At 32.0% G+C, this 12,099-nt stretch overlaps 1 protein-coding gene and 1 long non-coding RNA gene across 2 annotated transcripts in view; one reads left to right on the top strand and one right to left on the bottom strand.

Moving 5' to 3' along the window:
- LOC105322916 (receptor-type tyrosine-protein phosphatase alpha) overlaps positions 1-12,099 on the bottom strand; it is a 38,825-nt gene that overhangs the window by 2,833 nt on the left and 23,893 nt on the right. Inside the window, exons 19-29 of the mRNA XM_066085211.1 lie at positions 11,855-11,952; positions 10,514-10,642; positions 10,127-10,275; positions 9,499-9,634; positions 9,102-9,248; positions 8,183-8,276; positions 4,450-4,523; positions 4,210-4,344; positions 3,877-3,996; positions 3,634-3,764; positions 2,980-3,115 (exon numbers count right to left, since the gene is read on the bottom strand). Coding sequence (XP_065941283.1) covers positions 2,980-3,115; positions 3,634-3,764; positions 3,877-3,996; positions 4,210-4,344; positions 4,450-4,523; positions 8,183-8,276; positions 9,102-9,248; positions 9,499-9,634; positions 10,127-10,275; positions 10,514-10,642; positions 11,855-11,952 — 1,349 coding nt within the window. The remainder of the gene's footprint in view (positions 1-2,979; positions 3,116-3,633; positions 3,765-3,876; positions 3,997-4,209; positions 4,345-4,449; positions 4,524-8,182; positions 8,277-9,101; positions 9,249-9,498; positions 9,635-10,126; positions 10,276-10,513; positions 10,643-11,854; positions 11,953-12,099) is intronic.
- LOC117689826 (uncharacterized) lies at positions 4,803-7,181 on the top strand. The gene is made up of 3 exons (XR_004602008.2): positions 4,803-5,185; positions 5,818-5,873; positions 6,045-7,181. It is a non-coding gene; the product is annotated as an uncharacterized lncRNA (long non-coding RNA).

The raw sequence follows: 12,099 nt of genomic DNA, 5'->3' as shown, positions 1-12,099 counted from the left end.
TTTAATCAAATATTGCTAGATATCAACAAAGAAAAATAAATCTTTATCATCAAGTGATAATTATGCTAGATTCATCTTCGTCACGATAATTATACATTTTTTGATAAATTAATTATTCATTTTTTATTATCAAAGTCAATTAAAACAAGAGGCCTATGGGGCCACATCGCTCACCTGAGCAACAATGGCTTTATATGAGTGTTCAAAGGATATTGTGCCATATTGCCCCTCCGTAGAAAAAAAAGAATACCATAAAATAAACTGTATCCAAATTTTACACTTATTTTCCTATACTTAATTTTTGACATTGTATCCTTATGAAATACCACTTTTTACCAAAAATAAGATCCTATGCAAGATATAAAACTAAATTTTTGGTAGGGGTACGCTATTAACTACAAATTCCCTTTATTTTAGTTTTGCCCCCTCACTTTATAAAACGACCAAATTATATATGAGAATATGCATATAGATACATGTACATATTCATCTTCAACTACATTGTACTAGCTCGTTATTGCATTTTATTTTAAAAAATCCTATATGTGAAAAAAGAAAATTGTACCTAAAAGCGCTCAAATGAAAACGTTAAAAAATTTAGATGGTCCTCGGCATTATATAAGGAATAAGGAATCATTCTTTGAGCATTATGAGGTGATAATTTTGGTTGGGGTGTGGTCAAATCAAATAAAGCCCGAAGGGCTTTATGATAGAATTGATCACGCCCCGACCGAAATTATCACCTCATAATATTCAAAAAATGATTCCTTATTATTTATATTTATATAATTTTTTGCCATCGTACGATTAAACATTTAGATATAAATGAGCAAACCCCGCTGGCGTCTCAATTTGGCGTCATTTGTATTATGGGTTATATAGTTCAAAATCGATACGTAGTGTTATCACAGGCAAAGACACTGGAAAATGTAATATAAACGATTGTTGTTGACCAGGCGTGAACTCATGCGACGTTATATAACCTTACTCAAATGTTATCATGTAATACATGCTTGTTAGAAAGCTATTACATGTATAATCAATGCATAGGCGTCGGAACTGGGTGATGGGGGGGGGGGAGGGGTCCCCCATACTTTTTTTTTTTGCAAAGTTAGACAAAGCCGTACTCAAAATCTATTTTTTTTCTTGTCAAATTTTTTGATAAGGCCTAGCCCCCCCCCCCCCCTGACAATGAGCCTCAGACTGCAATGCATTGAGAGGTATATCGCTCTATTCTACTAGGGCCCACCCTTTATGTTCATCTTTAATCAAAATCATCATTAACAAATGGCTACAAATCAAGATTATTTTCAGCTGTAACTTTTTCTTAAGAATAGCGATAATAAATTTATCCCCGTAACAGTAATGTTTTAAACTGTTTTAAAGAGGTCGTTTTTATTTAATTGTGTCTGAAAAAGGAGGGGGCCCTAAAACGTTGTTACAGCATGTCATCCTCTTAATTTTTCTGTACAAGTATTTGACGTTTAGTGAGACATTTCTAGTTCAGCGTTAATCGTAGAATTATAAGCAAGATACAGAACTCAGAGTCAATTTTTTGTTCACAAGAGTTAATTACATTCATCTTAAGATTTGTGAGCAAACCTCTGTATCTTGCTTATAATTCGAAACTTGACACAGCTGAATATGGTTAGTAAAGAGAAAATTGTAAACAATTAAAACAAAAGAAAAATGCATAAAAACAAAGAGCACATTTTATTTTTCATTGATATATATATATATATATATATACCTATATATTTCTAGCAGCTAAAACAACCTCCGTTTAGATCGCAAATGCAGAGCATCTTAACAAAACACGTTGTATTATTATCGACCATAACGTAGAGATCGTACCGAATTACCAATAGAATTAATGTATAGTATTTATAATTTAATAAAATTATGTTGTTAGTGCATCAGATTTTGCTCATTTTGCACAGGTAAACAATTAACTGATTTACCGAAGTCTATATTTGATACGATACGTAAAAATTCCAAAATACAGGCGATATTTCCCCTCAAGTTAAAAAGCATAAACGAAATTCAAAACAACGTAAAACCACGGTCACAAGTGAAAATGTCAACGCATTGAAAGAGTTTACCTCAATTCACTTCAATAAATCGGCACAAGTTTATTTAGCATTTTTCAAGTATCCCTTCGCACGTAAACTGTTGCACAACAAGCAAATTCATCTTTGTCAGTTTGGCCCGTTTGTCATGCGTCAACATTCAAATATGGCTGCTTTATACAACAAAGCACTTTCGTTTTCGATATTGAATACCAAACCCGAAGTTATAAACTGATTGACCACGATTATCTCTTTATTTTTATTTTCGTACATTACTCAGATTTGAAACAGAATTCGCCGATAATTTTTGAAAGTTAAATTGTCCTTTTCATAAGGATTATTATTGCAAAATTTCGTTGAATTTGAGTCAGTAGTTCTTGAGAAGAAGATTTTTGAAAATGCACCCCCCTTTTTCTACAGTTTCGAGGTTTTTTCCGTCTTAAATAAAGATAGGTCTTTCATTTCTTCAATTTATAATCACCGTTCTATAGGGATGCTTTGTGCTAAATTTAGTTGAAATTGGCGAAGTGGTTTTAGAGAAGAAGTTTAAAATGTGAACAGTTTACAGACGGACGGACGGACAGACGGACGGACAGACAGACGGACAGACGGACGACGGACAGACGGACGACGGACAAAAGGTGATCAGAAAAGCTTACTTGAACTTTCAGCTCAGGTGAGCTATAAACTACCATGATGCTTCATGACATCACATTTAGTATTAGATAAAGTTAAATTTATTGACCTGTTTCATGGAATATTTGCATCTATGCATTTAAAATATATTCCCCTTAACCACGAAAAGAATGAAACGTAGTCTTCGCCTTACTAATAAAATCTAATTCACGATATTAAAACTCGCAAATTTTTTAATGGACCAACAAGAGTCGAAAATTGTAAAGAAACTCACAAATGTGGAACATAACTCTGGGCGTCGCACTTGTAATTGTCTGACTGCAGTGAATACATCAACTCCGTCATCAAGCTGAATCTGTTGTACGGCATTGTGGACAGCGATGAAGACACCGCACAGAATAGCCCCATCACTGTTGATGAAAGTCATTGATCACTAGTGAACATTTTGGCATCATAATTACATAGTTGTGCCATTTGCAGTTTATGGATGATATCAAGCCCCTTTTCAGTTGAGTGAATGATACATGACCATCAATCAGACGACCTAGCGGTGTTTGCAGTCGGTTTTGTTAAAATGTATACTACTTAAATCAATCACCTATTGGTTCAATTGATAATATAGATAACAATTTTATTTTTCAATCTTTGTGTTATAATTTGCAGTTTAGAAGGTGATTACACTTTGTAAAGTGTAATAACAATGTAATCATACATCATATTGTGAAATTTAACAAGAACAAGAAAATTTGTATAATGATTGTATTGTTGATGTTTTGCAATAATACCGGCACCCGATTGATTTTCAGCTTTAAACCTATTGACTTTTATCAAGTTAATATTAAATTCCATCATAAAAATCTCAACCACACTAAAAAGTTTTTGAACAATTTCATAATTACGGTGGACTCTCTGTCTATGAGATATTTACCTGCTTACAACTGTAATGGGATTTTTTGCACTGGAATTAAGTACCTCTGACACCAATCTACGAAGCTGAGATGTATCAACAGAGGTGAGTCTTGTAGATGGGGATATGACCGTCACGGAATGTGTCTCGCCCTACAGTCAAATATACTATTCAAGAATACTTCGCTCTCTACTTACCTATTTAAGTATACACGAGTCAATCAGCATGCATCAAATTTTAAAGGCATATAAATAGTTAACTGACGTCATTATGAATAATTAAGATGACGTGACGTGTGATCTCAGTCTCGGATATTGACTGACAATGGACGGTGAAGGGTGGTACCACCTTGGATGCGGATATGTCAGGCAACCAACTCTGAACCTATAAAAAATATATTTTTTAAATGATTAAAAGATAACCTAAGTTCTATTTTGCTTCTAATAATATATAATAAACAATTAGTTATAATTTTACATTAATAGAATACAAGGAATACGTTAAATTTAATAAAGGAAAACGTTAAGATACAAAATAATATATAAACATTAGATATATTGTATGTGGATCTTTAGCAGAACATAAAACGGACTGTACCGAATCAATTTCATAGACTGGATCCATGCAAACCACTGTAAGAGACTCGTGATCGTTAAGCAGGCGCAGGAAGTCCACAGCGTCATCTCTTCTCGGGTATTTTGTCACAATAAACCGCTTAGGATTGGTATATGACTTAAATGATACATGCAAAAATTACCAATCAAGGAATGTGTGTAAACACTAACATGATCGTAAATATATAAGTATATGTGTTGATATATAAATTTAATTCCTTACCGACACATTAATCGCGTTGATGAAGTTGCCACGATTTGGAACCGAGGACGAGAGATACAGACTGTACTTGTCAACTTGAAAGAATGAAAAACAATTTTCATCAATAATGAATCATCAAACTTGAAAACAAGGAAATGCAGATATCTCTAATGGTCGTTAGATGTGTTCTTTCCTTTCAAAGATCAACTTTGAAATAATATCACATTATCCTTCACTTAAACAGACTTCTATTGGACAATTTAATGTGTTTTTCGTTAAATATATGTTTCATTGCATTCAAGTTTGGAGACTAGCTTTGTAGCCGGGCTTTGCTGTAAACAGTACACTGGTTGAATGCAGAACAGTCGTCTGTTACTCAGCTATGTTAAGGAAGGTCTAAGAATTCTACCACGTGTGATTTAGAAAAATTTGCATAAGCCCCGCCCCTTATTCATGAGATTTTACGAGATATGGGTATTTCGGTAATTAACAAACATCTACCAAAATGAATATGATTAATGATTGGGTTTGAATGGTTCAAGAAAGGTGTACTGAAATAAAATCATAAACTATTCTTTATATCTCGCGAAATCATGAAATTCCTAAGTCGTCTGATGACGTGTCGAGGTTGACTACGTCACATCGGCGATTGCAGCTGTGATCGGAATAAACATGTGGACTTCAGTGATATATCTCGGAATTTAACTCGTTTACAACCAGCGTGGACAAAAATCGGCATAGGATTCAACTGAACAAGGTATGATTTATCTGTACTTCCCATAGATATTGTTTTATTTACCTAATATTGTTGGATGGAACGGAAACGAAGTGAAATTCCTCGGCTTCGATTTTGTTTACTTGTTTACATTTGTTTTTCATGTAATATTGTGTTCAAACATCAGTTTGGTGACTCAGTCAGGCAAAGTAATTGTTCTGCATTTCGCTAGTTTTGATCATAAAGAGCATTGAGGCTCATTGTAGCTTTTTACTGGTCTCATATCGCGATAATATTAGATCGCATTTCCTCCATGTTCAAAGTACACAATAAAAAGTCCATGGCCAAACACTGTATGTGCTAGCACTACAAAGATTACTGTGAGGATCTGGAATGATTATAGACAAGATTGTAATGTTGTTTAAGTAAATCGAAATGTGTTATTTTATTCAGTTTTCTTTTATGAAGATCTAATTAATTTTATTTAAGACAAAATTAAAGTGTGTTCAAACTGAATTTCCACACATTTTAGAGAATAAACATTTGATTATGCCTGTTGTAATATCACTGACATTGAAACCGCCATTAATATGCCCTATAATAGAGTATTGTTTCATTTTCATGTTATCTTTAACACAATAGCTAGCTATTTATGACACATTATTCATTTTCAGGGTTACTTAGGCAGTAGATGGTCCACTGAAAACACTTTTTGGGATGTTGATAAAAAGTAGGTACTATATAAATATTTCTTTTACTCACTAACTTCAACTTCATGTGTAGTTTGTTGTTTTTAAATATCATTTTGATAATGATACTAATGTAACCTATTATAATAATTTGCATTGATATCTAATCTATTGAAATGAAATTTGGAATTGATATATATTCATCATTTCAGGTATTGGTTTTCTGATCAACTGGACTACCTCCTAATATCAAAAAGACAGAAGAGAAGAACATGTAGTGTGCAAGAAGAATTGTCAATTTCCATAAATTCCACATTATGACTGAAAAATACTAAAAATCAGAAAACACTAGTCTTCTTGAACAGTTTGTCACAGAAAATCAATCTCTATAGTATTTGTAAAGTTGATTATTAAAATAAATTCTTGGTTATATTGATATATTGTTTCTTCTTGCTTTCTTTAATTAGTACTAAAATATCAATTATAATACAAGTAAACCTGATTATACATTAAAAGAATTTATTCACCAGCATAGTAACATAAATCATTATGAAACATAAATGTGTAAATTACAAACTCATCACTTACACCCCCCCCCCCCCAAATAGAGGCAACTGATGAAATTATTTTCTTCCAATTTCAACAATTTTGTAATGATGATTGGTGTGAACAGAAACAACATTTTAACATTATTTTAGTGAAATTCACAGCGTTTAATTATTTTAAGAATGAAAATTAAAATCATGATCTTAGTCAGTATTGCGTTTGAATTTCACGCAAATGACGCTGAAAGTGAAATGGGTCAGATAAAATGCAGTAGTGCAAGGGCATACACTTGATCAAATATATTGAAAATTTCCATGTCTTACCATTGTATCCCCATTATATCAAAAAGTGCTGGGAGCTGTATGAAATCGCTACGCATTTGATATAAATAAGCGTTAATTGCGGGAAATCCCTGTAAATTGCTGTTCATACACTGTTTACATTGAATTTAATAATTGTTCTTACTTGAATATTTTAAGCTCCCAGCACTTTTCGAAATTTTGAAGGTTCATTTTACAAGTTAGAAACAGAAATAACTAAATTTGTTTATGTTATGCCCTTGCACTTTGCATTTTTTCGTATTATTCCTGGTTCATCTATTTTTAGCAGTATCACGTGACAGGGTATTCCCAAGAGACTCAAAAATTGCTCATGCGATAACAAATTATTTAATTTGTATAATCGATAAAATATCACTTTGTTTAACAATTTTTTGGAGTAGAATACCAAGATTGTTCAAAGGCTAACATTTCATGTGATAAATATCGCTATCTTTTTAAGGACGCCCTTAACATAGCTGAGTACTATAAATAACACATCATCAAAAGTAAACAAAAAACCAAAAAGCGTTAAAGTAAAAGCTTCGGTTATACCAACAAGTTATATAGAGAGCCATGTGTTGTCAAATATATTGCTTTTTGATTTGTTTTGCTTGAGAATAAAGTTACGGTAAAATGTTTTTCCTCATAAATATTATTCTAAAAACAAGACCATGTATTTTAAACACATCTTCATTGACAATGCGCATGAAGTTTCATTCAATTCTTTGAAAAGCATTTGTATTCAGATGCACACCGAAGATCGTAGGATTGATTTTCATACGCTTGAATTCTTCCTATTAAACAGACGTTTTCCTACTTGCGTGCGCGTGTGAGAAAGAGAGAGAGAATGAGAGAGAGAATGAAAGAGAGAGAATGAACAAGATAGTGTCAGTCTTAAATGTCCCTGTGTTTTCTTTCTTTAATACTTTGCTTTTATCAATTGTTAAAAGTTGCACTTGTACAATTTTATAAATGACTTTTCTCCAATAGGAATGAGAAATGATTTTGCTAGTGCGATATTTAACTTTAAAAGTCCTTTATAAAACTTATACAAGGATTTAGATGTAATATTTTTAGTCAAAAAATATGTATATTTCATGAGTGTTTAACTTAGACAATTCTAATCGAATATGTTATCAAAAGTTATTTTTTGTTTCCATTCTTTCTTCTAAGGTATTTTTAAACATTAAATAAAAAGCAATCAAATAAACCTCTGGGACAACAGCCCCCCTCCCCCCCAAAAAACTTAAATCTTTTACAAATCTCTCGATTTAATAAAAAAAAGTCTTAAGATCTTAAGATCAAACATATTATGTGTGCTAAATGGAGTTGTTTAAATTGCAAATCAATGCATACATGTCCATCTCTTACTTAAAATACGCTCTCTACTATGTCTGCTGAACTGATAATAACACATTTAGGCATTCTTTAAACATAATTTACAGCTGTGTATACAAGAAAAAGTGTATATTTTGGTTACATACGTGGTAAGACTGTGTCTATCTGTATGTTCTGAAGACCTTCTTTGGCCATTTTATAATCTGCATCCGTATAATTTGGCCGGACTTTGAGAAGTTGCTGAAAAATATGTTATATGTTATTGATACCAAAATTAAACACTTTAAGTGATTTACCTTACATGTTCGATTTTCAAATTGCATTTTCATAATTATTTTTCCAAAGATTTACTTATACCATAGCCAAGTTAACTCACCGGATATACTAATATCATACCACATTTGTTATAACAATTGTTTTACTCATAAACATATTATTATTTATCTATATTCTTATTTATCTTTTAAAATTTAATCGGAAATGATTAACCTTTTTTTAAAGTAGCTAATACTGTTTATATAAATATGTTTCGATACTAATAGAATCATTCATTATTACGAGTGTGGGATAGTGAAATTCCACCGAGGGGACAAGATTCACTGTCTAGGACGAGGCTGTGCCGAGTCCTAGACCGTTAATCTTGGCCCCGAGGTGGAATTTCACTATCCCACACGAGTATATAATGAATGATTATTTTTCTCGCATTATATTACCTTAAAAATGATGTTTGACAACTTTCTGCTATGACGTTCAAAAGATTACTTTCGGTTTATCCCCCCGCGTGCTTCAAATAGTGCAAGTCAAAATGAAAGCATACGAGAGTTTTTTAAATTAAAAATATGATAAATTATAATCAATTAAGCAATATGATTACTTAATGGATGATTTCAATGCACCATTTCGCATTTTCCTACAGCAGACATCGTTTGTTTTCGTTTTAAAACGGCGTAGTAATACACAGTGTAAGACAGAAAAATCTCACACTGCTGTCTCACACCGGACAAACCGATCTCACACCGGTGATAATGCGAGAAATTTGAATCTCTTAATGTAAGAATTATTTACTTGAAACTCCTCTTTAATTGGATTTTGATTTGCAGGGATGTCTTTCATTGCTCTCTCAGTCATACTGCAAAAATCAGAGAGGCTTTTGATCTCAATCGGCGCTTCAAACGATTTCTTCAAGGCTAAATATAGCATGATGTATTGCTCCTATATTAAAAATAAATGTGAATACCTCAAGAAATGTAACATAATAAAACGATTTTATTTTTGACATAATAGATTCTTAATCATTACATGAACTAAAAATAAACCACAGCTGAAATAAACACACTTTGGTGAATGGACATTTTTCTTTTCTTTTTTCACCAGAATGACGCACTATACATATCAAAGCAATATAATTTGTTTGAAAATGAAGTTCCCTTCTAATAAAAGCTGACGTTACATTTGAACTTACAATTGTTTGGACCATCGTCATTCTGTTTCCTCTCATGTTCTTGACAAAGTATGCGACGTTCACTTTTCCTGCTTGTTTACCAATGTGATACAGAGCATCCAACGCAATATAGGTGCCTGTTCTTCCTACCCCTGCACTACAATGTTTAAAGAACAAACTTAAAGGATGTTTTAAATGCATTGTTAAAAATATATGGCTATAGCAGAAAATAATCCTTGTTTCTTGTCCAATCGTAAGTTATATTTTTTTTCTTGTTCTTCTGTCGTTTATGGAAATAACTAGTATAGATTTTTTGCATGCAGGTCAATTCATGTTTGTTTTAATACTGTGTATCATGAATAAACTTTGTTCAATCAATTCATTTCTTTTATATTTCAATAGCATTGAGTATCAATAGTATAATAGGAATTAAAAGTATTCGGTAATGTTCAATTCTTACATTGTACGTTGTTCACAATATCAGCTTTGATCTAAACCCGAGGAGTAGTTTTGATTTAACTAATATTGATAATACATGAATGCATAAGAGTAAGACTATTCTAAACTGACATACCAAACTATTTGAATTGATTGGTTTCATGAGAACTTTATACATGTTGATTTTTCCCCCAATTACTTTCTAGTCTACCTGCAATGCACGACAATCGGTACTTTCTTGTCATTGGTTGTCCTGCTGATCACGTGATGGTGAAATATAAGCAAGCACAATGGTTCTGGCACCCCATGGTCAGGCCATGAAGTGTAGTGATACTGTGTCACCACACGAATCTTCTGTAACTAATAATTTGTTTGAAACACTTCATGTTATTAGTTCGACAAATTCATCTATAACGTATAATTTATACTAGTATGCTTGCATCACAAATTGATCGAGGCACAAAAAAGTGTTTTTGTGAAGAAATAAATCACTTAACGTGATGTTGTATGTTATAATGTTGCACATTTTCTTATATTCTTAACCAATGGATCTTACAAGATGTGTATTAAACGATATATATGATCTTATTTCACTTACTTCTTTATAGCGTACGGATAATATTCTTTCTATGTAAAACGCATATTCTTTTTCTCCAATTAGTTTTACAGAAACTGGTCCATAATCTGACAGTCTGTTTACATCTGGCCAATATTGAGTGCATTTGATCTGGCAAAAATATGTTTGAACATTCAAACACAACACAATTAGGTAGATATTTGATTCTATTCAAATGTATGATAGATTTGTTTCAGATCAGAGCTAGAGAGCAACAGATGCGACAAAAAGGCCGACAAATGAATTTGTCAGCACACTCATCAACGGCTTATCTGATTAGGGATCAAACGAGTTCATTTAACATTCAACTTGACTGCATAACATTTGCTTCTTGTTTTTCCTAAATATCAATTTGATGTTGTTTGTCGAACTAAAGGTTCATATTGAAAAGTATCATTTTTCAATTTTGACAATAAACGGCAACCTTTCCCTAAAGATTGTGGCAAATATTATTTAATCAATCATTGATAGTGAAATATTCTTCATAATGTCTTATTAGTTAACATAAATGATCGGCTATTACAGTTAAGATGTTCCGTGACGATTTAATTATTAACCTTAACCAATGATTATATGTTAAATATGATTATCGTTTAGAAGATTTAATAGAATAAATACGTATTGTTTTTATTTTAAATATTAATCGATTATATCTAATATTTTTTACCTTAAATTACACTTCGCCTTGCACAATTCCATTTTAAACATTCAATAGTTCCTATATTCTCTTTTATGATATATGATATTTAATATCAGGTAGATTTACTTCACCTTAAACTTAATTACATCTAATTTATAAATTTACATCCCGCCGTGTGAAATTCCACATTAAGCAGTGATTACATCTTAAATGTGATGGTTTTTCATTGATGTTTACTGCAGAAGTGGTTATTTACGCCGGTGTTACGATTTTCTATAGTCAATCTCATACATTACACGTGAGTAAAAAATCTGCGATTGAATTATTTACCAATCTAAAAATTTTGCATTTTATAACATAGGCGCGGATGAACTATACGCGGTGTTCATTTTAACGTATAGCTAGTGTTATTTACCTCCATGCGTGAATAACTACTTTTAAAAGTACATTACAGATTGGCTTTTCAATCTTTGAATACACATCATCCTTACAATGAGAACGAAAAAATCCTTCATTTTAATCAATCTGCTAAAATTGTTTATCTACTTACAAGGCATCCAAAAGAAAAACTGACCGATTGTTTGGATTATGGCCCCATAAACCGTCAAGTGCGTGCGTATTTGTACAAATATACCCTTAAAAAATGATAATAGAAATCACCTCATTTCTACAGTGATAATTACCTTGTCACCTTCCTTTAGGTTGGTCAGCATAATGACAGACGTGACCTCTTCCTGCCAGATCATTCTCCAAAAATCAACGACAGTATTCTTCTTCGGCCCTGTTTTTAGAAAAATTGGTTTAAATGAGCATATCAACACTAAATACGTAAATAATATTTATTTTTTATTTTGTTTTTCGTTCATTTATTTCATTTGTTTAACATTATTTTATTTACAAAAAAATGTGAACACATTTAATGAGATCC

The sequence above is a fragment of the Magallana gigas genome, chromosome 1 (genome assembly GCF_963853765.1).
Source record: "Magallana gigas chromosome 1, xbMagGiga1.1, whole genome shotgun sequence".
In the NCBI taxonomy this organism is placed as follows: domain Eukaryota; kingdom Metazoa; phylum Mollusca; class Bivalvia; order Ostreida; family Ostreidae; genus Magallana; species Magallana gigas.
Note: the sequence above shows the minus strand (reverse complement) of the source record. Positions and strands in the feature narration are given on the sequence as shown.